The sequence below is a fragment of the Odontomachus brunneus genome, unplaced genomic scaffold, assembly GCF_010583005.1.
Source record: "Odontomachus brunneus isolate Ranch 3 - 2012 unplaced genomic scaffold, Obru_v1 Obru_scaffold_001, whole genome shotgun sequence".
Lineage (NCBI taxonomy): Eukaryota > Metazoa > Arthropoda > Insecta > Hymenoptera > Formicidae > Odontomachus > Odontomachus brunneus.
This window is the reverse complement of record NW_022639451.1, coordinates 4841064-4867247: the sequence shown is the minus strand read 5'-3', so window position 1 is coordinate 4867247 and position 26184 is coordinate 4841064. Positions and strand designations below refer to the sequence as shown.

General features: G+C 43.4%; 1 protein-coding gene across 8 annotated transcripts in view; it reads left to right on the top strand.

The window, feature by feature from the left end:
- LOC116840204 (SAM and SH3 domain-containing protein 1-like) overlaps window positions 1-26184 on the top strand; it is a 423731-nt gene that overhangs the window by 100476 nt on the left and 297071 nt on the right. The window contains exons 1-2 of one of the 8 annotated variants that reach the window (XM_032807519.1): window positions 21139-21698; window positions 22191-22260. The exons of 6 other annotated variants lie outside the window; for them this stretch is intronic. In XM_032807519.1, the coding sequence (XP_032663410.1) occupies window positions 22258-22260 (3 nt within the window). In that variant the 5' untranslated portion in view covers window positions 21139-21698; window positions 22191-22257. Of the gene's footprint in view, window positions 1-21138; window positions 21699-22190; window positions 22261-26184 lie in introns of those variants that run through there. One more of the 8 variants, XM_032808367.1, reaches the window with a different exon arrangement.

Sequence of the window (26184 nt, the reverse complement as noted above, 5' to 3'; positions counted from 1 at the left end):
CTCTCTCTCTCTCTCTCTCTCTCTCTCTCTCTCTCTCTCTCTCTCTCTCTCTCTCTCTCTCTTGCCACCCTTTTTCGATCGTATAACGCCGCCATCCCTCTGTACATCCCCTCCGGTTTTCTCGCGCGCAGACGATTTATTGGATTCTCATTGGCCGAGCATGCCTCCGCGAGAGCGCCGTCTAATTCGAATCGCTTCCGACGCACGAACGGGCGCCAGGATTAATCGCTTTCATGAACAGGTGGATGCGGTTGCCGCCGAAGCTACCTCAAACTCGACCGCGCTCCCTCTTCCTCTTCCTCTCTCTCTCTCTCTCTCTCTCTCTTTTTCGCTCATCCTTTCTCTCTCTCTCTCTCTCTCTCTCTTCTTCCGACGTGTCGCTTCGCTTCACTTTGCCTCGCCTCGCCTCGTCTCTCGGTCGTTTCGATGGAATTGTCGACACGTTTATTGGCCAAGTCGCGACAGCTCGTATTGTATCAGGAAAAAAACCGATCACCCTGATGCACCGGAAAAACGCATCTGCAGCAAAACTGCGCGCTGTACAATTGAAAAGCGACGGGTGATTTGTTGCTCTCGATGGCACCGTGGTAGTCTCGGGGGGAATAATCTTTTTTTTATTATAACGTAATCGCCCGATATTCGTCGTGGAATTTTTTTAGGGGGAGAGAGTTTCGTGCACGATCAGAATCTATTTCTAGAATATCTGTTGTGCTATCTCCGCAGAGATATAATGCGGTTTTTGTTCCTAATAATTCGTAATATTTATAATTCGTCATCGTTATTTTCAAGAGAGGACGTTTCTAGAACCGGTCGACTCGCATTCACCAGCTACGTTTTATCGTATCGCTACGTTTTAACGTTTTATCGTTTTATCGCTACGTATTCTTCTACGAACAATTATTAATTTCTGCATTCAGCGGAGGAAGCTGCTCTCTGCAACTGTCACGAAATTCGTGAATCCGATTGGTGTGTATGCTCTTAATCTTGAATTCACGAGTGTCATGGCAGTTGCCGAGCAGGTTCCTTTGCTGAACGCAGCCAACGTTTTCGCTCCCGCATTATCTGCGATTCTGTCTGGATTCTGTCAAACGCACTTAGCGGCACGCATTTAGCGAGTCTATTATCTCTCGTCTTCAGGAAATAACTCCGTTTATTATAGTTCCCATTAGAGCCGTTTCCGTACGTGTTAACGCGATGTGCCGTACAATGGATGTTCTTCGCCGGGCGCGGCGCGATAGCGCTCGGAGCACAAAGGATCCTTCAACTCTTTTCCTCTCTCGAGCGGTAGCTCACCGTGTTCTTATGCAACGCCAAGAATTACAAAGGATAGCTGATGAACTTGAATACGGTCTACCGTCGTCCCTCCCCAAACGACCCACCCTTCCGCCCGCTCGTCTTCGTCGCGTAGTAGAAATAGTAACGCACAGGCGCGCGTCACCCCTTATCTCCTCTTAATGACGTAGAACTTAATTGGTGCAGCACTCAACACTCTCGAATTTATAGAGATCCCCGTTGGTGTCGTCATTAATATGATGCATTACCCGTTCCGTCCCGTCTCAGACTTCTCCACTTCAACTCGACGCAACTCCACTTCATTCCACTCTGCTCCGCGGCGTATATGGGGTGTCCTTGGACTATCGTTGTCGCACCTTTCCGCGCGAAATTGTACAATCGAGTCTGTCTTTGTTGCGACAAAAAATCGTAAAACGTGAATAGTCTCCGTACAAAAGATTCTTAGCCAATTCTATTTTCAAAGCTTCATCTTCTAATTGATTTTCGGTTGACTCTTCTCTCTAACAAGAGAAACCAAAGATCCAATTGTTACAAAATTTCATATGGACATTTTAGAGACGTAACAAAGAAATATAATAAATTTTCTTCTAATGTGTTAATATGAAATTTTTTAAAAAATCAATAAGGAACGAAAATCTTGCAGAAATAGTTCTAGAACACCAGGTATATATAGTCGTTGGTGTCTACTCGACCCTCGTTTACAATGGGAACACGATCTCCCCGGAAGGTTGTCTCACTACCAATCGCGTCACCCTGTTCGTATCACCCCTTGTCAAAGGGTTTATTCCTCAGTGTCGGCAGGTACAGCTGGCATGGCAAAGGTCAATTCAAGTCACGTCTAGTTATCCAATAAAGCGTGCAGATATTAGTACAATGATACGACAAAATTCTCAAAATTGTATATATATACACACACACATTTACCGGAAAACATTAGAAGTGCGAAAATTAAATTAGAAACAGTCTAAATATTAGCTCTCACGAATATTAGTAATATAATTATAATAGTAATTTTATAATAGTAATTATAATAGTAATTTCAGGATTAAATTATATACGCAACGTGAAAAATATTATGTGCAATATCCTTGCTGAAACAATTGTGTTACATAGAATTTTTGCGAAACGTTTCCTCGCGATAAAATCTCGCTCTTTCACTCTCCCTCTCTTACACACACATACACACACACACACACACACACACACACACATCCGTGAAATAAGAAGAAACAAAAAGTCGGTGAAGATAAGTCGTAAGAAAATAAGATCGGTGTGTGAATTAAGTTTTTCGACTTGTCGTAATTCCTAAACTTTTAAATCTACGCCTCGATAAATCCTCGGAACTTTAGTAAGGATGTATTGTCGCGGGAACGGTTCTGGAAAAAGTCGAAACTTTTCTACGCTCTTGGGAATAATGAAGAATTAAGAATATAGACTTAAGAATTTAGATACTAACCTGTTTACGTTCAATGAAAACTTCGCAAACAGAATAGGTAAGATAAAGCGAGAGAGAATTGGCCCGGCGATTTTTACATAGCGACAAACGACCGATCGTATCTCGATAGCTCGGCAGTGACGATCTTAAAAGCGCGACGTTAAAAAATAATTTAAACTTCCAAAAGTATTTCATGACTGTATCGTATTATATATCTCTGAGCTACATAATTTATTAATTCAGAGAATTTACGTTATCTCCCTCGGCCAGAGAATATTCGGTAAACATTTCATATCCTCGAAATTTGTGTCGGGATAAATAGGTCGCTTAATGGGAATTCGCTTTTGTCGATAATATGCATTAATATGTCGACCGTTATTTGAGCTGATTCGCACTCGCGATTGCATCATATCGTTCAAACCCGTTCTCTATCGATTCGGCAAAAGCCGTCTAGGTACGCGTACTGTAGCCAGATTTGCGGTCTACCGCGAAGACCGCAGTCCCATCACGATTTTTACGGTGACAATAGCCACACTTCGCGGTGCTTAATTATCCTTTAAAGCGAACCGCCGCGCAATACGCGAATATGCGGCCGTTTCGACGAATATTCGACGTGCGACGGTATATCCCTGTATTCTATTCCGTCGGTATTTTGATATAACGGATAATTGCGTCGATCAAAGATCGCCACCTCTCTCATATGTACATTTCAGCGGACGGAAATTGTCTGTCTCTGTAATCGACTCTCGCGTCCCATTAAGGTTACTCAATAAAGATGACACGAAAATCCCTCTCGAAAGCCGACATCTCGGCTGATGTCGCGTCTCTTAATTGAGAGTGCACTTAAAAAATGCAATAAATCGCTCGTGATTAAATTCGCCGATACAAATTACCTCGCGCAATAAATTATTGCGCACGTAGTTTGGAAGTAAATCATCACGATTTATCTGTACCGGCGGAAAGACTAATTGCTACGCGAGCTAATTAGCTGCTGCTTGTCCGCAACTTGGCTTTTTCACGATACTGCTGTCGATGATCCATCGCCGAGATTTCGTCCGTCCTCAGGATCGGCTGACCCTCCTGACGTCAATGAAGCCCGTCCTCGTCAGGACGAAAACTCACCCTCGGAATGTCCGATGAATTTATACGACGAGTATCTGTCGAGCCTCCTTCTCGCCCTTTCCCGTTCTCTCTCTTTCTCCCTCCCTTTCCCTTTCCAGTACTTGCTCCTTCGTAACCTGAAGGATCGGCCTGTCTTCCGGAATTCCTCCTTCGTCTCGTCGGCGATGCTTGTTCATCTGCTTGTCACGAGAAATGGACAGACCATGTCGGTAGCTACTCGACTATGGAAGGCTATGGAATTCGTACCGGTGCTCAATTTTAGACGATAGAGCGTCGGTGGACCGGTGAACTCTCCATCTCACTCTCTGTCTCTCCTTTCTTCCCGGTACACCTCGCAAGCGGCCGCAAGCTTTACAAAATGTAGATGCGCGCGCGAGTCACGTGCGTCAGATGTTGCTTTATGACATACATTATTCCGCGAGGAGTGAATTAAACAGTCCAGCGAGACACTTCCCACTCCCAAAACGGCTCAGTCGGCAAATATTTGTCTGGACTTTCTACATACGCTGCTTGTCCAGTGAATTTTTGCGACATGCTCTGTTCTGACAACGGCCAGACACCACGACAAGATTTAATTCCGGTATATTTTAGTCCTACAAGCGGTGCGCACACTGAACAAATAATTATCTGGGCTCTTCTTTCTCTTTCTTACAATCGAACGTGGAATATCACTTTTGTTGCAATCGCAGTATCATTTATCAATTTATAGTTAGGGCAGAGTCGAATCGAAATCTCCTAAATCATACCTCATCAATCTCTTTATGGTTATTAAGTATGAACTAGATCTAACGATAAAAATGAGAAATAAATTAGCGATGAGAAATATAAATAAAAAATATTTAGATTGTATTTTATTTTGTGCGTGCTACGAACATTAAAAAAATCAGATACGATTTACAAGATAAGATCTAGAAAATTGGTACGATTTTTTTTTTTTGGCAAATTTCCCCTTATATATCAATTCAATTCAATTCAATTCAATTCAATTACAATTCAATTACAAAATAAAGACCAATGAGACCGATATTGAGTTCTTGATTTGAGAAAAATTTAGATTAAAATAAACCTCATCATCTTTCAGTTAATTTTTCTTTCTGTTTCTTAACTTACGTTATATAATTTTATTTCGTTTGTATTTTCTGGCTCTAAAAGAAAAAGAAATAGAAAAAAAGTATCACCCGCTAATAAATAAATAAATCTGAGATTTGACTATAAATTCGTCTATGAATTAATCTCGTTCGGTTATGTCTTTTCTCCGAGTCTTCGAATCGCTATGTTTCACAACGTAAAACAATTTCTCTTTGGGTATTTTAATTTTTAATATGTCGATTTTTCATAAGGGAGAATATAAAGCGGTGCGCGCTGACAACATCGTGGATAGCGACGAAAAGCCGAAGACGTGTGCGGAAACCGCGGCGAACTCTGCCGATGTGATATACATGTAGGTTTGCCGTTTCCGTAGATAGAATTCGGAGGAAAGTTCCCAACGCGTTTAAATGAAACTCGAACTCGCGCTCTCAACGGCACGAGCGCCCTTTTCGAGTTAGACATAGATAGATAGATAGATAGATAGATAGATATATAGAAAGAGAGAGAGAGAGAGAGAGAAAAAACAGAGAGTTAGACGTGCCCCAGAGCCAACGTGTGCGCACGCCCGGTTGGATATCAGATCGAAAGTTCGTGTCTCTCCTATTTTCCGCGAGAATTTTCGGCGTGATGGCGCCCGGCCGCGAAATCCTCCGGAGATTTCTAGACGGACTTTACTATATACGAAGCGCGCCGGCCACCCCGAGCGGAAAATTCGACACGGTTGCTTGATCAAGCGAGTCGGCTGTAGACGATTAGGGGGAAGCTCCCAGAGGCGAGCTCTAAAGGCAATCAAGCTCTGCGCGCGATATGCCCTCTATTATGCGTTCCGATCCGCGGATCGTCTGCACGAGATTTTGCCAAAAGTGATCCCGCCGAAATGCCTCGGCATTAGTGCGCGCACGCCAAGCTTATAGGTCAACGAGCGCGTAAGTGACCTGCCCTATACCGCGATCGTTGCGCGCCAGGAAGAGTGCTCCACTGGCTTACTGTAAAATTCAATTATGGATTACCCGGCGCGCGTCGCGATAACGTCGACGGCGCGTCGATCGATCGGTCGATCGAGTTACAACGGCTGCTTGACGATTCCTTTATCTCGCGCGAGATAACGAATGAAAAAGCAAAAGCGCGCTTGCAAGAGCTCTGTGTGACGCGCGCGCTTATCACTTTGTATTATTAGAGACATTTTATTTAACGAGCGTCAAGTGACGCGCGCAACGTTGAAATTTGCACTCGCGAGCTTCGTTACTGTGAGCAATGGCACGAAAGCAATGGCTTTCGTTATGTCGTGAGTGTAAATTGAGCTTGCCTGTTCTAATTTTTACGCAATGTACAACTCTTTCCCAACTGAAACACTCCGCGAAGAAATCGACACTCCGTCCGCGATATGATTCTTCAAAAAGCTCTCTCATTTTGTTTTCCCGCGCGAAAACCGCTATCTCGTAGTAACAATATGCAAATTAACGCTCCTTTTATTGTCCGCTCGAGGCTACTCCATGGTGCAGCCGAGGAGAGCGCGGCGGGCGTAACTTGGCGCGCGAGAAGAAGCTTTCTCTCGCGACGTTCGCCCGCCGTCTCCGATGCGGACGCGAAAGAGAACAAATTGTCCCGCGGACGCGCGTTGACAGGTCCGCACCCGGCAACTCGCCGGGAGATAACGGGGCGAGAATCAACGAAGTAAGAAATGACCGTGCCAAGTCACTCGACTCGACAACGGTTGCGGCCGAGAGAATTAGGCGAGTTTATTACCGGGAAGGGAACTTGCCGCGCGAGATAGCGACGGAGAGAGCGGGTTTCGTTATCGCGGATTTGTGCAACGAGGTGACACACGTTTCGCCCAGCGCCATCCACTTCTTCGTCGTCCTTTTCTTCTCGCTCAGTTTACGATTGTCCCGCCATTGCCAATTTAACGAGGCTAATTCCTGCCGCGACACATTGTGAGCGTGCATCGTGACCGCGCTCTTTCCGATATCTTGCGCGTTCAACGCTACAGTAATGTAAGAGTAATTTTGTTTTTTGTAACGATATATACACGGAGATAATTTTGTAGTAGAAATTACTATAGCACTTTGTAACCGAAGAATCGACATTCTGCAGTAATTCATCATCTTTTCACTTCATAATATACTACTTACATCTTAGGAACTGAAATTTGCTATTAAAACACTCTCTATGCTTCTAGCGAAATTTACCATGTTCCTTAGTAGACTTCACTGGAGTGCGTTCTAAAATTAAACCTTAGTTTCCATTTTCTGTAGCATACGTAACGTAAAGTATGAAACTATGATAACCAAAATTGAATTTTGGAACGTACCCCTGACAGACAGTTTGTTCCTGAACTATTAGAAACACGGTAAAATTGAAAAGAATTTATATGAGAGAAAAAGCTATTTGTATAGCTATTCTTTCCGTGTGTATTTTTGATATTCGATTCTACGTATGTAAGATATAAAAAAAGAGAGAAATCGAAGTTCATCGGGTTTATTCTCAACAAATTTCAATGCAGATTTAATTCATAGGATTAATTTAAAATATCGACCTATGATAAACTGTTTAAAAGAGACCTAGGCGTAATTACAATGCAAATACTATAATTACATCGCAATGCGATATCGAATCGCCCGTACTTTCGCTTAACGTCCCTCCGGAGAGACGGAGCGAGCAAGAGAGAAAGCGGACACGAGGAGGGATTGCGAACTACCGAAGGGTAAGAACGAGCCGAGTATAACATTACGAGAGCGACACGGACCGTAAAACTATTCAAGAATCATCACCGTCGCGACCGTGTCCTCGAACTCCGAAACTGCTCGCGTTCATGGTCGACGGAAATACTTGTGCGCGCAATTCGCGGCTTCTTCCTCGTTGGAGCGACGCGACGCGCCGGTGACTCGCGGAAATCATTCGGGTGCGATTCGCGAGGCGGATTTCCGCGACGCGACGTCACTGCGGGCGTCGATGTAGACGAGAGGGAAAGCGATACGCATACATGGAGTGAACTTCCGCGCCGCTCCGTTAACTTCGCCGACGTCTCTATGTGTCAGGAGACGAAAGTTCCGTGAATATTGGCGGTTCCATACCACAGTTGGCAGGCTGCCTATTATTTTCATGTTAATAGGGTCCCAGGAGATGATTCCATGTATGAATCGTATCTTTATCATCTGTTTTATCGAGAACATTTAAACGAAAACTTTAGAGTTTATACTATTTTAGAGTTCATTTTTATACTTCTGCTTACATACATAATTTTATCATATTCGTGTTTTCTTTCCCTAAAGGACTATCAACCGTTAATAAATAAATAAATAAATTTTTACTATTAAGGCTTGTCTACGAATTAATAACCAAATTTTATTTATATTTGCAATGTTGGGTGTTGATCGATTAAAATTTCCTTCGATTAAAATAATCAATAAATTAATAATAAAAATTAATAAAAATTAATAATTAATTTCATGAACCAACGAAATTATTTGTTATTTTAAATATAATGATTGATTCATTTTGATCATTGACTATTATTTTAAGTTAAAGAAAATTTAATAGATATGCAACACTGCTTTTCTGCATATTGCTATGTATCTCCACTTTCGATGATAACTAATGAATTTGTATTTTTTTTCTGTTTTAGGTAAGTAGTTTGTTCAGTTTTCACCGTGGGAATATCTCACGCCTCGTCAAACGGACGTGGGAGATCGTCGGATTACAATATCGCAGTGTACTAACGGAAAAACGGATCCTCGCGGCATCACGCTGGCCGAGCCAGCGCTCCATTTCCGAAGTGGACGACGAGTTTTCACATCGCTCTTCGTCGATACGCGTCCCAGTAACGAGGTAACGATCGTTACACCGAAAATTCGCGCCGCACGACTGCGAGACGCGCGTGCCGCGATAAAAGCGTATAATCCCGTTCAATTCGTCGCGGCTCACGTGCGTAATACAAGGAACGATCCTATTTCTTCAATAGAAATTAAGGTATAACGCGGATTGTCGATGAAAAGAGAGGAAAAGCCAACAGATGGCAAGGTGTATAAATATTACTATAAAAGTCACTGTCGTAGTTGAAGAGTTTATAGAGGTAGCGCATCGATTTATTTTGAAAGATATATGATGCGTAAGGTAGCATAGAGAGAGAAAGAGAAATGCAGGACAAAGCGATGATAAACTTTTAGTCAGTCTGATCGATCATAAGTTGATCGATCACAGGCATAAATCGATGGTGAGTCTAATAGGATCCGTTACTCGTCTTCACCTGGCGAGTCTTCAGCAGGTAGGCCGCCTTCCAATTGGACCCGCGTAAAATCGTTTGCACGGAAATAAAACGAGATCGACGTTCGACACAATATTCTTCATTTTCTTTTTTTCTTTGTTTTTCTCTTTCTCTCTTTTCTTTTTTCTCTTCTCTTACATCGACGATAGATCCCCGTGATAGATGGTACCGACGCTCAGCCTCGGCGACACGCCATTATTAACGAAATTGCGCCAAGTACAAATATCATCTTTCAGTCCCCGAAGCGGCGCGTTGCGCGTTAATTGGCAACGTCCGACGTTCCGGGGATGAATGTGCACCAGCACCCCTCGTACCTCCCCTCGGGGTCGAGGGGTTCGGTGGACGATGATCGAGAGACGGGCAAACTGTACCGGACAGCGCACACGTTCGTGTGCGACCCACGGTGTATTCATACGCGTGTGCGTGTCGGACACATATTTCCCATGTGGCCCGAGCACATTCCCTTAGTGACGTTCGCCGCCGACATGTCGCGGAATCTCTCGTGTGCGAAATTTCAAGGCGAGCCTCGGATCGTGACGGAGCCGGCGTAACTCATCGCCGCGCGCGTTGGATCGTGTCGCAGCGCGACGTGGACGAATAGTAATGCGTGCGAAACTACGATGCCCCGATTACGATCGGACGTGTGATCGATAACGGAGAATCGGCGCGAGATTCGCCGTGACCTTCGCGGTTAGGTGCGTCATTCTCCTTTGAAATTTCGGGTTACTCGCATGTGTGTGTGACACACATTCCCTTCCCTTAGATTTAAACACACCAAAAGAATATTCCTCTTCCAATGGACTTAGTCGCAAATCTACTATGCTGAGGAAAAATACTTGGAAATTTATTTGTGAAATATAAAGTTTATCTACAGAAATATATCCTCTACAGAGAAATTTTCAAATATTTCTTTCTCAGTGCAAATATTATTCTTTTTTCCTTTTGAATCCAAAGGAATATAGTCGAGACGCGACAAACAAGACTTGTATTGCAGAGAAAAAAGATGACATTTTTCCAACTTTAAGAATATCATGCTTAGAATAATAATGCTTATTTTCCTTTTGGTTTTAGAGGAAATCTTTGGCAAGCCGTGCATAAGAGTAAAAACTTCTGGGATTCAGAAAATCCAGTTAAGAATGAAACTATATTTTTTCAGACTAATATGAGTGCGTAACGTACACGATTTCTATTTATACACTTTCACAAACTAAAATCCATGAATAAATGAATTCCCAATTATTTGGATTACGTGTATCAGTACAACTAAAATAGCATAATTATTGCTGTTCAAACGCAGAGAACTTCAGCCTGTGTAGCCCAATTTAATCGTTGACTAGTGACCCCAACATAAATTCAATTTCCATTGCGATGCAACGAAATCACGCGGGATGCCTTTCTCGAATTAAATCATATTCGAACGGTGATTCATGTACAATTAAACTGAGAAAAATCGACGCGTGATAAAGTTCCTGCCGTGGTTCGCGCGCGTTGAATCACGCGTTCGTGCACGATAAATCCTCTCGCAGATACTCGAAGATAACTTTTGCATCGCGCGTTTTCGGCTGGCCGAGAGATCGGTTAACTCATTCGTCAGCAAATACAAACGAGGAGAGTATCCTCTTTTCCACTTAAACGCGGCATCCCGCGGCTCGATGTTATCCCAAGGCCCGTCTGAACGCCGAACCGCGAACCATCTCCGGTCGCGGCGACGATCGCGCAAACATTTGTGCTGGAAACATTCCTTCCGCGCACATCGCCGCCTCGATAACCTTGAAAACAGCGGGGTGATAGCGCCAAGATTCGGGTACAGGCTGACGATAATTACGACGGAGATTAGTTCTCGCGGTAATGAATATTCTGGCAGATTGGCACCGCGAGACCGTAGAGACCGCCGTGCTCCCGCAGGCGGCGTAATTCGTGATCGATAATAATTATGCCAGGCACCGTCGCTTCGCGTCACCCCGTGCAACGCCTATCTATATGCTCTTCTGCGACGTCTTCTCTCTCTCTCTCTCTCTCTCTCTCTCTCTCTCTCTCTCTCTCTCTCTCTTTTTCTCTCTATTCTCACTATTTCTTGCTCGCTCTACGTATCTCTCGTTTCGGCCGTTATTTCGAGGCCGAGCGTACAGACCTGCCAACGTGTAACGATTCGGGGGTGGCCGGAAAAACGAATTTTCAGCTCGCGTCCCCGTTTCGCTCCCTCCCCCGGAATAAAGTGGGTTAACTTGGCGCGCGCGCGCGCAGTCCAATCTCGTCATCGGGGCTGCGCGAGCAAAAGTAATTGGAACATCGGAAACGCGCTGCCGTTTCGTTTTCACGATTTCTGGCCTGTCCTCTTCCGTCCGCCACCCCCCTGTTCCCCCTCCTCGTCCTTCTCGTTCACGCACCCCGACTAATTCCTCTCGCGTTTTTCCTACTGTCGTGTCGCCGGCGAGAGCCGGTTTTTCGTGCTTGAATCGACGCGACTCGTTAAGCACACGGGCGATAAAATTGAAATCGAAACAACGCTCGGTGTGGCGTTCCTTCGCACCGAGTAAAGCGCGAAGAAACTCGTGAAATTGCGGGATTCGCGAAGATCTTGCGTCTGTTTTCGCGTGGGAACGTTTGCGCCATTGTTTTTCGTCCTGGCTCTTCAGAAAGCTTCAGAAGCGTCGTCCACGTGTAAAGTTGTAGATTCGCGGGACTCAGTCACGCGTCCTATTCGTATACAATTTAGGTGTAATCTAATTATCTCTTAATGATTAGAGAATTCGATAGCATTACTGTGAGATCAAATGAGATAATTGTTGATAAACACTCGGAGCACGACGGTCTCGTATCCGGATTAAGCCATTGATGCTGCTTCACGAGCATCTGAATGTAAGCTTAGCAATATAATTGTTTGTATTTAATATAATTCTCATCATTATGATACTACATCATTAACGGCTCGACATCATACGAATTTAATAACAATTATCTGTTTGTCTCTATGATACACTTGCGTTTCACTGATACCATTCGTGAATCTTGTTTTATAACAATTAACGGGCTATAATCGTTCATGTTATCATAATAACGTTGAAGTCGGGAACTAATGGTGCACGCTAAACCGCAGAGGCAAAATTGAGTAGAATCGATGCGTTTTCTTTTTTCGTCATTGTTGAAAATATATCTCTCTTGGAATTGAGAGTATTGTGTTTTATGATAATGCCATTCGATTCATATCCCTCTAAAAAGCAGATCACACAGCGCCGGGAAGGATAGTGTGTTCATTTTCCAAAGTTTTCATTTACGCCCTGCCTTTTAGTTGCACCGAACTAAATCATTTTCCTCATTATCGATGTTGCGGCCGCAAGCCTTTAGCGCTTTATAGCTGCAGCTTTATGGACGCGAGGAGCACGGAATGATGTCGATGGCTGTGACTTAACTTTCCACTTAACGAGATATTAATACTCGGCGAGTAACGAAGTGGTGAAAGTAGAGACGAAATATTTTTTAACGGCCTGAAGGATCTCGCGAGCTGCGTGTTCGTAGAAACAATTTCAACCGTATAGCGCGTGGATCGTTTTAATTTTCTGCTTGTATAGGATATATGACGTGTCTTTATAAAAAGAATAAATAAAATCAAGACAAGACACGGCCTGTGCACAAGTTGTTCATAAATTACAGACGCGAAAGCAATACGTGAATTTAATCCGTCCGTGGTAATCGTGTCGCGTCGCGCTCGACGAAGAATGAAAGGAAGAAGGAAGGAAAGGTAGAAAGGGAAAAAGAGTAACAATAGTCTAATTGAAACAAATGCAGCTTGTCCGAGTTTTGAAGCACTTTATCCGGCGTATTTGCGCGCAAATACCGGCGCGCATTAATCTCGACGGGCTCGGGAGCACCGCGCGCTCGCATAAAGTCAATATCAGACCGTGTTTTCGGCGCGGTGGAATAAGAGCCGAGCACGAGAATATAATCTCGTTGGCCGATTCCCATCCGGCGCGGCGCTGACAAATGACTCCGCGGCTTGATTACTGTTGGGATTTTAACGCGAGCTTAATTAGACGGTGTAGCTCCCCATGACTGATAGACCGAGCCACGAAATGATCCTCGCCTCCACTCTCCCCGCGCTGGTGTCGATGTATCAACATTAGTTCGTAACGAGCGAGAACCTCTTTGGAAGGATCACCCAAGGAGCGGTTCCTTTTGCCGATTTAAATCACCGGCTATCGCGAACGCGTGCTAATTAGAGGTATGCCGTTACTCTTCGCCGGCGGATCTCGGTCGCTCTGCTCTTTCTTCGTCTCGCCGTGTACGTCGTTGTTAATATTTCTGTATACGCGATAGGGAGTAAATTTAACGAGCGCGCATTCTATTCCTTACTCCCCGGAAAAAGACCGTCTTGTACACTGAAATAGAGAGAAAATATCTAGGAAAGAAGAAATTATGCGATGGGTACTAAGAACAAACATTTACCTGCTCTAATATACGTATTTTTACATTGAGAAAAAATTATTTTAAATGAGAAAATATACACAGAAGGAAAACACACATTCTTGTTTCAAAAATATCTTTACTTTTGGCACATAAATCTCAAGATGGGATTGCATAGCGTTAAACAAAGATAAGTTACTTGCATCAATACATTTTATATGATTTAACAAAAAAAATTACATTCTTATTATATAAAATTATTTTTTATGAATGCAAAATATTGGGTTGAGAATATGTTTTTAAATATCGGAAAAAGGTATTATTGTCATAAAAATAATTATATTGTTTTTTTTATGAGATTATTATAATATTCGAAATCACAATGTTATTGAAATTCAAAACTTTAAGATTCTTCTAACAAAATCACACATTGCTGCTTATATATAAAATAATGTGTTAATTTGAATATATTATTTTTAAGCAGATAATGTATTTTCTATGTATATGTTCCTTAAAAGCCATCACTTTTTATGAAAACAACTGTTTAATCCATTTAACTAAATATGTTGTTAATATCCACCAAATAAATATTTTTTTATTCAGATATTTTTTCTCTCGGTGTATATTTTTATTAGGAAGAAAACATTTTGTACCATTCTTATCTCAATATCGAGGAAATGATAATTAATATACATTCGAAAATTAATAATACACACGGTAATGAATTCGCGGAAAAACATTTTTCTGTCCAAGGAAATGAGATATACGATAAAAGAGATTACGAGATAAAAATTTGGAATACACTTTTCATGCTTAGGTAAATAATATTTTTGATTTCGCACTGAGGAATTAGCCAGCAACGATTCCCGTTGACGATAATCGTTTCGAATACGCGGCCGCCGCTCATGGACGCGCGTATCGCGCGCGCTGTGTTTACATAATAAATAAAAATTCCGCGCGAGGCGCATCTGCAAGCGCACTAAATTCTCATTCATTTGAGCACCGATTATCCGAAACGATGATCACACGAGGCGGCAATTAATATATGCGCGAATTAATCGCGATATTTAGCAAGGTACACATGCGCGCGATATCTCCGCAGTTGTAAATAAATAACACGAAAATCGTATTCCACCGTTCCATAAACAGATACACGTCATTGACGGGGATAGGCGCGGACGCGCGGAACGCGGCAGCAAGCGGCAGCGGCAGCGTGATGAAAATTAGGCGACGAAACAAGGCGATTTAAGTTCACCGTTAATTAACAATTAACAGCGCGCGGCCTCTAATAATCTTATAGTCACTCGGAGGGTAAATTCCTATTAATTATCGCGAAGTAATTTAAAGTTTAATTGGACGTTTAAGGAACTTTTAAAATTATTATCGGCGCGTTCTTGCCCGGTTAGCGAACGGTTTCCAAGTTTCGTTCGGAAATTAGCAGTTACTCTTATCGAGTTTCCATAAGGCCTCTAAAACATGCGGCCGCGACGTGCGCCGGCTTTCATTACATCGGGAGAACTGTCAACGCGCAGTCACGTCGCTTGAAAAGCAGCGAATGCTCTCGCATTGGCGCTGCTTTGCTACATTCGTTCTTTCGCCAACTCATTTACGCACAGTAACGCAGGTTCGCGCAGGTATTTCGACATGTATTATACAGCGTGTCTAGATTTGGGTGCCCGCCTGTGTGCAGGTAAAACTCGTTCAATTTTACAGACAAGTCACTTATTACTTTTGTAAATTACCGCAATAACTATCGAGGTATTAACGAAAGAAAGTCGATATGCATGTCGAGAGATGCACATATGATATCATAGAATGAACTCGGCGAATAGTCTGAAGAGACATGTCTATGAAGTTCTCATTATTTTCATTTTGCTTTCTTTTCAAGTTGATGTCTGCCAAAAACTTAAGACTAATGCTTCGCATTGCAAACTAAACCAAGATTTCCTATCAGTTTTCAACGTCCACTCTAACGCAACATACAAAAATACAAATGCAAAAATCGACGTCTTTCACAAGAGAGTATGCCAACTGATCCTTAATTCACGTTCATCGGAAGCACGGTAATTTCCCTTTTTCAACGGTTTCTGTTTCAAGTCGCTACGACGTCTACAAGTGGACTTATTGATTTTTATATCGACCCGCGTGTTCGATCGATCGGCGTGTTGTGGCGGGTCGCGCACCTGTTTATTTATGCACACATTGTAGCGGTACCGCGTGCCGCAGCTGCATTCCCAGACGCTATTCTAGGAAGCGATATCTCGCGCGTACGTGACGGCACGCAGCGGCCGTGGCGACGACCTAGACGGTCGTTTCAGCCACGCTCTCGCTTCGACCACGTGGTCCCCCCACCACGTGCTCGCCCAACCACGTGCTCGCCCCACCGCGGCGGACATTCACCTCAGCCTCTTATTGACAGCCGCTGTTTGTCTCGCGTAAGATACTCGCATTTTATACAGAATTAGATTAATTTTTCAGTTTAATTAGGTGATACATGCGACATTATATCTGTGTAATCGTGATTTGACTGAAAAATTCTTACCCAATTCGAATCTGAGTTCTTATTTGAGAGAAGTTTTAAGTAACGACTAATCAATGTGTGAGCCTTATGCTGCAATTCTAAGCAGAATCATAAATCTCGTAACTTGTTTTCGTAAAATTTGTCAGAACTTATGAATAGATTTTTATTGCATAGACAAGTCTATGCAATATCATATGTCGTACAATTACTCGTAAATATCTACGATTTCATGTAATTTACGATATTTACAAGTGATTGTAAGACATATGATGTTGCATAGACTTGTAAATCTACTTATAAGCTCTGACGAATTTTACGAAAACAAGTTACGAGACTTACGATTCTGCTTAAAATTGCAGCATTAGTCAGAGAGACAGCATGAAAAGAAATATATATCGGAAGAGAGAAAGAGAAAAAGTAAATATCAGTGTCGCACGTACGCGAAGACGGAGTTCAAATCTGATGTCGCGGCTTTGAACAGCTATAACTCGCGAATGAGTCGATGTCGCGACATGAAACAAGAAGTAATCTCTTTGGCACGTGTTCTTCCACGTATCTACGCTATCCTTTCATTACTCGCGTGGAAAAGTCGTGATCGATTGAAGCACGACACACACGCTCACCCGAGCAACGCGCAATCTCTTACATTCGCACTCGAATTGATCATTTTTTTCGTCTCGTCAATTGTAACGAGATTAATATTGTTACTGTGGACTTTAATCCACAATTCTATACTTCAGTACAGAAATAATTATTGTGATTGTTTGAAAAATGGTAGAGAACTTTTTGCTTCTCTGTGAGATCATTCAGAACAGTCGTTCGTAATATTATTCCGCTTTTGCTTTCTACCGTTATTGTTGTCAACAATACATGTCTTTCCATTCGCCAATTTTTGCTCTTGTTAATATCTTACCGTAATTACCGTGACAATTCACAAAATGGTAGGTGACTTCAACGAGAGTTTCACTTGCACACGAGCGCGCTCGGACACCCTCAGATCTAGACTGCCTATATATTTAGATTTAATTCGACAAATTGTACATTCAGATTCGAGGAGATCTCGCGCGAGCTCAGTCGTCGTCGTCCCCCTCTCGCTGGGCGCACACTCCCGCGAGTTAATTACGATCCTTGAAATTAATCAAGGGAGCCGCGTTATAAAAGAGATACTTCACCCTCGACTGTAATACGACCCTTCCTCCACGGCCGGTTATTTGTTCTTGTCTCGCAAGAGCGCTCTCCGGATAGATACGTTCGGCCAAACAAGAATCTTCATTATTCTCGAAAGTTTTTAAACAAGTTTCGTTTACCCGTAAGAAAGTTAATTTGCGCTGCGCCGTTGGCACGAGTGATTTAATTACTTAATAAACCATGGCGCTCTCTCTACGAGTCGGAATACCGCGGAGTGCCGCAGCAGCGACGACGAAGATGAAAGAGAGAGAGAGAGAGAGAGAGAGAGAGAGAGAAGGGGTGATGCGGGGAGAGAGAGAGAAAAACGCGGTAGGTGAGAGAAGCTTTTTCATTTCCCAAAAGTGGCGCGAACTCCGACGGTGACGTGGTAATCGATCGAGAGTAAACTGCGAGCTCTCGTCGATACAGACGCTACATATTTTCCGCGTCGTTTCCGACGAAACCGTTCGGTCGTCTTAATCGGCCTCTGGTTCAGCGGCGGGGGAGGAGGAAAGAGAGGAGAGACCGACGAGACTTTAATCGGAGCGTTCAGCGTGCCTGGAAAAGCGACAACTCGATCGGAAGCGACCTCCGGAACTCTTCTCTCGTATTAAACGCGTGTAAAAAAGAAGCGCGCCGCGCAAAAAGCCCCGTCGCAAAGGGCAAACGCCCTTTTTCGCTTCATCGCATCGATCGACCGGGCGGGGGTCGTCGCGCATCAGCCGGAAAGTTAACCGAAAGTTCTCGCCTCGCGCGGAACGAGACTCTCGGAGTGGGAAAGGACGAGTCGTTAATTTCGTCATTCGCTGCGTCCCGCGGGCTCCCCGTCGTTGTTCCTTAAGGTTTACAGGCCCTAACTTTTCGTCCTTAACTCGTTAATTAAGGACGAAAGCGTGACGGCGGCGGGACGGAGCGGGACGCAATGTAACGCGGCGCTGCGGCGGGGACGAAGAAGCGAAGTTTTAATAACATTACCGTAATAATACCGTCGGTCCCGCTCCCACTCTCGTAGCGTGCCCTAAATTATCAAAGGATCTTCCGCCTCTCCACTTCCCCCCTTCGCCGCTCCCGTTCACCCCGCATTCTCCATCGCGACGAACTTCCCGATGCTTTACAGCCCGCACGGACGGAGTTTAATGTACCTTCGATTTCACGAAACACTAGCTCCGAAGACAGCCGACGTCGCGAACGGCACACGAGAATCGAAATCGAGAGACAGAAATGGAGAAGCTCATGGGTGGAAGGGAAGAGGGAGCAGGAAGAGAGAGAGAACTCGCGTCATTTATCCGGCGCGTCGAAACAAGTTCCCCCGAGCGTCGCGAAACGCGCAGATTATGTAGATTTCTTAGTGATACGAGAGTACAATGTAACGAGAGAGAAAGAGAAAGATGAGGGAGAGAAAGGGGTGGAGAGTGGCGAATAAATATATAAAGTTAAAATTGAAATTTTTTATAAGCCGGTTTCGGTCGTGTCTTTGAGACGTTAATATTACGAGCTTGCAAAAGTTTATTGAACTTTTAGCCATGTTTCTCTTATTAATAGCAACGAAATATGCCATGTTTGATCAAAGTGTCCGCCGTTATTTTCTGCCTTTTTCCAGGCGATTGCGCCTGATCTCGCGTCTATAAAATGAGTCATCTATTGAATCAATGAAATCACCTGCGATCCTATGAACTTCCGCAAGCCTCTGATGAAAATAACACACCGCATGAGATAACACACACAGAGGCAATATATGCAGGATGTAGCGCGGACGTGCTGCCATTTTCTCTCATATAAGAATTCTTTGAGCGATATGAAGTTCATTTTGCCCTGGGCAAAAATTTTATTAAACGCCTCCATTCATGAGCTGTTAATACTCGATATTAAATATTTCTGTAAGTAAGACCAATGATCCGACTGATGCACAGTTATCTTTGAAATTGCACGAAAAACGAAGTTACACCTAAAAGATATCTTTTTCTTTAGATGTCTCGACGATTTCGTTAAGGAGAGCAAAGTCCACTTCGTGGACTTAATTAATTATTAATCGTAGTACGCGCATACGAATTATAAATGGAAAAATGCATTTCGCGATGTGAAAATCGAATTAGGACGTATAACGGAAATGCAGAAACGAGCCAGGCACGAAATGCAGACTCGAGAGTCGCGTCGATAAATCATCGTTCCGGCTACGTATTACAGCGCCTGTAAAAGTACTATGACGCATTACAGTGCGAAGAGAGAGGAAGGCGAAACGAAGACGGAGAGTATCGCTTCGTTCTGCGCGTTCACGGGCAGAAATTACTCGATGGAGGGGTCGACGGGACAAGAGGAGAGAGCCCGACATTATCTCGCAATTGCGCGAATTCCATCGAACGCGAAATTCCCGGCGAACGTCATCGAGTTCCCACCCGGAACCCTTCGTGCGCGAACCTACGAAAGGGCCGGGATAAAAAGGGGATACCAGCGCACTTCTACCGAGTGACGAGGGAGCCGGGAGGACTCTCGGGACTGGGGGAGACGGGGGGCCAAGAAAAGAATCGGATCGCGGCCAAGAGGGAGGGTGAGAGATGCAGAAGAACGCGGGAGGGATGTGAAGGGGTGCTTTTTACGTCGCGGAGATCCCAGAGAGATGTCGTTCGCTATCCGAGGAGCGCAGTAATAATCGTAAACGCCATTCCGAGATTGTCGTTTCGCAGCTGTAATGCGCTCGCCCGCGCGCCTATGGCTGCAGCTGCGCCGAGGAGCTTGCATCCGGCTCAGGTGATGTCGCGCGAGAGCCGCTCTCGTAATTTCAGCCTTATTGTCCCACTTTCGCAATTAGCAACGGCTACGGGACCGTCGTTCGCTATCAACAGGTTACGCGTCGTCGCTCTTTCTCGGCGGTCCTTAATAAAAACGGGCTCGTACACTCCGCTCTCTTTCTCTTTCTAGCTCTTCCTCTCCACTGTCCCCTTCGTCTTCCCTTTTGTTGCGTTTCTCTACCTTTCGTTTCTCCACTGCGCTCGATCCTCCTTTAGCTCTGTTTCCTCCACGCACATACGCGACTACGACACTGTTCTACCTCTCTCGACTCAATTCGACAACGCGTCGTTGTAATTACATCGTTCACCGAAACAGCCGGCTTTTCCCTTTGTAATTCGAGGTTCCCGTGAAACTTCGTGCCGTAGCACCGCACTAATTAAAAACGGGAGGCTCGTGAAATTCGATACAAACATCTTTCACGATCGGACCGATGACACGAGTCTATTCCGTCGACGATATAGCCAGACATTTTGTATCGTTAACGTACATGAACGACTGAGATTGTTACGAAATTTAAAACTTACAGAGTTCAAAAAGCAAAGGGATTGTCGCGTAAAATTGTCCAAATCTCTCTCTCTCTCTCTCTCTTTCTCTGTCGCACTTGAATATATCAGCAAGTTTCAAAAGTTGTTTTTGAATAAAACACTCTGTGAGTAGATAGAGGGAATACAGTTTGACATAATTAGTATCAATACTCAAGTTGAGATTAATAATAATATCGATGAATAATTAAAACAACAAATTTTCCTGTTTTATGATCTATTTGTTATCATTTTTTATTGATGTTGCAAATTTCGATAGGACTTGGAAATTCAAAAGGGATGAAGAGATAGAAGTAAAAAAAAACAAGAATAACAATCGTGTATGCATGGTAATAATGGCGGTAATAATGGTTACCAATAAACAATAAAATTTATACTGCAATTCTAGACAAAATTGTAAAACTCGTAACTTGTTTTCGTAAGACTCGTAAGAACTTATGAGTAGATCTGCAATTCTATGCGGACCGTATATCATATGATAACTCGTATATCTACAATTTTGTTTTTTTTTTTTTTCGTAAGCTACGACTTTACGATTTTACGATTTACTCGTATATTTGCTTAGAATTGCAGCATTAGATTCAGCGCAATAAGAATAACTCTTTGAACAGAAGTGGAGATATATGACGTGGACAAATTCGAGAGAGGAGGCTTGTTTTGATTTGAATGTTGTTGTTATGATTTCTCGCACGGTTGACGGTTGGCAGTTGGTGAGTGCCGCGGCATGATATTGTCGTTTTTGCCTATTGTTTTGGTATCGCCGTGCGTTGCGTGTTTCTCCGTGAGCGAGTCATTACGTAGCGGGCCGACGAGCGACGCATATACCGTGGCGTGGAGCGCGTGCGTGTATATCGGTGAAGAAAATAACATTCCCGTCGCTTCTGGTAATATTTAGTCGAGTATTTGCGTTTATCAAGATGCGTCTTTTAATCGAGTTGCGTATACGCGAGTGAAAATGCAAGTGTCAGTGTCGCTAGAAGCATCCGAGATGCCAGAATAGAGCAGTGGATCGGAAAGCTAGGATGAGGGAAGTGGAACATCGAGACACGACTCTAGCGATATATTATATATTTCCAGGTGTGTTAAATTATTGGTTATACGTGATGTTTTTGATTTTAATAATTTACCGACAATAATGGAGATACCTGAGTTTAAACTGACATTCGTAGTTCATCTCATTCAGCAAATAATTATAGCTTCATGAATTTGTTCGTCAACCTGTTACTTATTTTATTTGAAGAAATATTTATTTAAACAGTCGAGTAACTTACAATGAACGTACAATTGTGCTTTCAAAGATGCTCGCGCATATAATTTATTTATATTAATTTATTTAACTGCGAATATCGGTCTTAGAATATAGTATAAGTTTTGATTTTTACGTCTAATAATGCTCCTTCAGCCGCGATCTCGTTTACTAACGTCTGCTAACGTTTTCTTTTGATTCTTGCTTAACTTTGTTACTATTTAATTTTTGTTATAATCTTAGTTATTGTACGGGATTTAAGTTTAAATATATATTAATAAACAGCGCATTATTAGGCGTAACTGTTATTTTTGCCTTTACAGCTTCTTACCAGCTCTTTTAAGAGTTTCAAAATTGAGACTTCCAACGTTAGAAGAAAGGAAAGAAATTATGGTAATAAAAAGTGTTGTTTTTTTTATTCACTGAGCCATTAGTTTTATTAGATTATTTAGTTATTGCGCACATATTCTATCTGCAATCGCGAGTGAATTGTACGATTAATACTTTATCGACTAGAATTAAGAATAAAGGTAAATGCAGATATAGAATATTGAGCAATCGGTAGAGCAAGTGACCATTTATAGCATTAAGATAAGAGAGAATAGTATGATATTACATCTCGAGATTCTCTATTGCTTCTTCAAGTTCGACGGAACTTGCAGGATTAATGTAGATGTAAGATTTCGACTCGAGTAACGCGAGAGAAGAGATATCATTGGCGCGCATAATGATTACTACTAATGACTGCTCTTTAAATCTTTCACGCTCTTTCGAACGTTGCATCTGAGCGTTTCCCTTCCAATTTAGATTCTATCTAAAGGACCATTCATAAGAGATGCGACAATGATATCAGATTTAGTCAGTGTTCTGTGTTACGTAACTCGATTGAACCCATTTGATGGAATCTATATTTTATTCATCTATCTATCTACCTGTCTATTTATTGAAATCGATCCGGCAATCGCCTTATGGTCGAGCACTTTATTCCTCATATCTCAGGCTTCATTTACGGGCTGTCTCAGCAGACTTAAGCGCTCTGAAACGTCGTCGAGAACGTCGTGGACGACACGGGGCGCGTAACTACTCTCGCTACTCTCGGCGTTACGTTAATTATGTTACCCTGTACGCCATTTACATTAACCTCCGGTGCAGCGGCGAAGCGTCGGTTTTACGACGAAATGTTCATTACGTTCGTAAACTTTAAAATCTGCCGCATGGAAGAACGCAACAAGCTACAAAACTAACGTTAATCTTAACTGGAAGATATGCCGCGTGCTTGCACGCATTAACGCTAACTATGCGAGCGTTCGCCGCGTCGTTGTCGTCGTCACCGCATCATCGTCGATGTCTCTCCCAAATAGAGCTGCGGTGGCAACACTTTTACGGCCAAACGTAATGCTCCATGACAGCCATAAAATTTTATTTTCGCCATTTTCGCTCCCCCGACGAAGAACGTGTTCTCATATCGACAGCGGCGCGTACGCCGTTAACACGGCCGCTCCATCGAAATTTACTACTGTGCGTATCCCGGCAAAGATGCGCAATTCAATACGCGTTAATATATCGTAGCCATTCGCTACGTCGTCCCTTTGACATCGTCGATGCTCCTTGAGGCTAATCACCGCGGAATTACGGCTTGACGATGTCAAAAACGAAGAAATGTCCAAAATTTCTACAAAGTACATTGGAATAAAAAGATCTATTCAAAAAATGACACATGCAACATTCTGTTTTAACCTACATTTCTTCATTATTTTATCACGTTAATTTTACGATTATTTACTCGCTGTTGGAGCAAAAGGGAAGTGTTCAGAGTATACTCGAGGTGTGTTCAATCTATTGCAAATGTCACTTTTTGGATATATCTATTTCGACGTACTTTGCAGGAATTTTGGGCATGCATTTTCTCGCTTCTGACGTTACAAAGTCAAAGTAGGTGAGTAAGTCGCGTGTAATTGTATGCGCGCTCTCGACTCGCAGGAAAGCGATTTCGCGCGAGAAAAGCGCGCGAATGCGATCGGTGCGCGCGATGCGAAGAATGCGACTGATACATCCCGGAAACTTTGTACCTGAAATTCATTGTTCCGCCCTGCCTTCCGCCGCAACGCGGGAGCGCTCGTGTGGGAACGATATTAATTATCACACCGCCGAACTTTGCGTACCCATGGCTCTTCATCCGCGTCCCTTGTTCTCTCTTCCTTTCTCACTCTCTCTTACTCTCTATCCCTTTCTGTCTCTCGTCCTGCGTCCTGCTCGGACTCTCTGTCAGCCGCGCCTGCTTTTGCCATCGATATCGTTTGCATTTGATATTTTATGCGCCATTCGAGCGGCCGGCCGTGCTGCTGCGCGCGTATGGTCGTAACGTTTCGCGTGTATCTCGGGAGGATACGCGCCGCGTCGACGTTTTGATCAGCGAAAAGCAGTTACACCCTTTCGCATGGATAAATCGCAATCGCTAGCGCGAACGTCACGGACAGATTTCGCTCGTAGCTGTTGCGGCTCAACCCGCGGAAGTCACGCGCAACATCTCGTCCACCCTTCCTCCCTCGCCCTCTTCCCCCGACTCGCTATGTGATCCCTTTGAGCGATGCAACGATACCTACGGAACAGTAGCTTTTGTGTTTCACATCCTCGCCAGCGCGACTTACTCTCTTTAGAATCAGGTCAGAATTGAAAGGCCGACTATCATTAAAGTTGCCTTTGACATTCGACGAGAAACCTCGTCGATTCGTCCGTCGGCGAACTCATCATATTGACCTTGCCTTATCGATATACTAATATCGATTTGGTAAACGCACGCGAGCTATGATCATATCATTATCTCACGAAGATCGCGAGACATTTAACATATTCGTTATCACGTGCACCACACTCCATGTGTGCGACGCACCAATTCTCACAAGAGAGACCGATGTCACGTATGTGTGATAATGGTAATTTTTCATTCTGTGTGTTCACATAAACAAATTACGTTTGTTTTACACTATTTCATATAAGATATATGAGGTACTCTGTGGCGGTCGATTTTCCAGGTGAGCGATAGTAACAAACGCGTGTTAATTCGTTTGCATTATTAAAGGTTTTTAAAAATATAGTCACGTCATGGAAGTTGTTTTTTTCTTTAGATTGACGTCAAATTAATGAAACAAATTTAAAAAATATATATAAACATGTGTTTTTTATTTGTTTTTTATGATCCGACTCATCTTCAGCAATTGTATCATGAAAAGAATTAAAAAATGTGATCTGTATCATTGAACTTAATTTTTCTCTTTAAATTTACGTAAATTTAATAAAATAAAGAACACATTATTTTTTTAATTAGATCCATTCTTTCAGTCAGAAATTGTGATTATTAATTATTTTTGTAATAATACCAAAATTTGATATATCACTTCTGATGCAAATGGGTTAACGGTTGTTATACATGTCGTGGGTCTTTCCCTCGATTTTCGCATCGTAACTTTGAGAATTCTATGGTCTGGGGAAGAATAAGTCATTCGATTGAGATTGCTCGCGTTCGGTCTGTCAATAAGATCGCCTATGATTTACGCGGAACGAAAGCGTGTGAACGGTCGAGTTCGTCTCAAGACGTCACCTGGAGGGCATCCGCTCCTCCAAGATGACGACGACGACGATGATAAAGGAGCGGAAGAACGGAATTGAATTCAGATTCGCGAGTTGCGATTCGCGACTTGTGTTTGCAGAATAAACACTGCGCGGGCGGTGTAATAGATGCGACGCGACACGCGTTCCCGAATCGCGAATGTGTGAGTTCCACCTCCGCGCCAAGTCGGGTGCTTGACAATCATTGCCGAAGCTACGAGCCGTGCACCTCCCCCTCGTACGCCGAAGACGTGCCTGCCGGCGGTGGTCTAAGTAATAAAGACAAACAGGATCGCGCGCGAGGGAGTAATGCTCTGCAAGCATCGCGACGACGGGAGGGTGGCGGGAGGACGTTTGCAAACGAGAAAGAGACGCAGGGTTTCTCTCGTCAAGGTCGTCGAGGAGGGCCCGACGAGAGAGAGAGAGAGAGAGAGAGAGAGAGAGAGAAAGAGAGCTTGCTAAACGATGGAAACTGCGGGAGGAGTTAAAGGTAAAAAAAAAAAAAAAAAAAAAAACTGGAGGAAAACGAGCGAGAGAGCGAGTATCGTGAGAGCGGAAGGACGAAGAGAAGGAGGAAGGGACAGATGATGCGGGAGACTCCTGGGAACATCACGACCGCTTTATCGCCTTGCTCCAATCGAGGATATCGACTTCGTCGCCTGGCGATACTCGCTCGATAGCCCACCGCTTTAGCCTCATCGTTGCATCCTT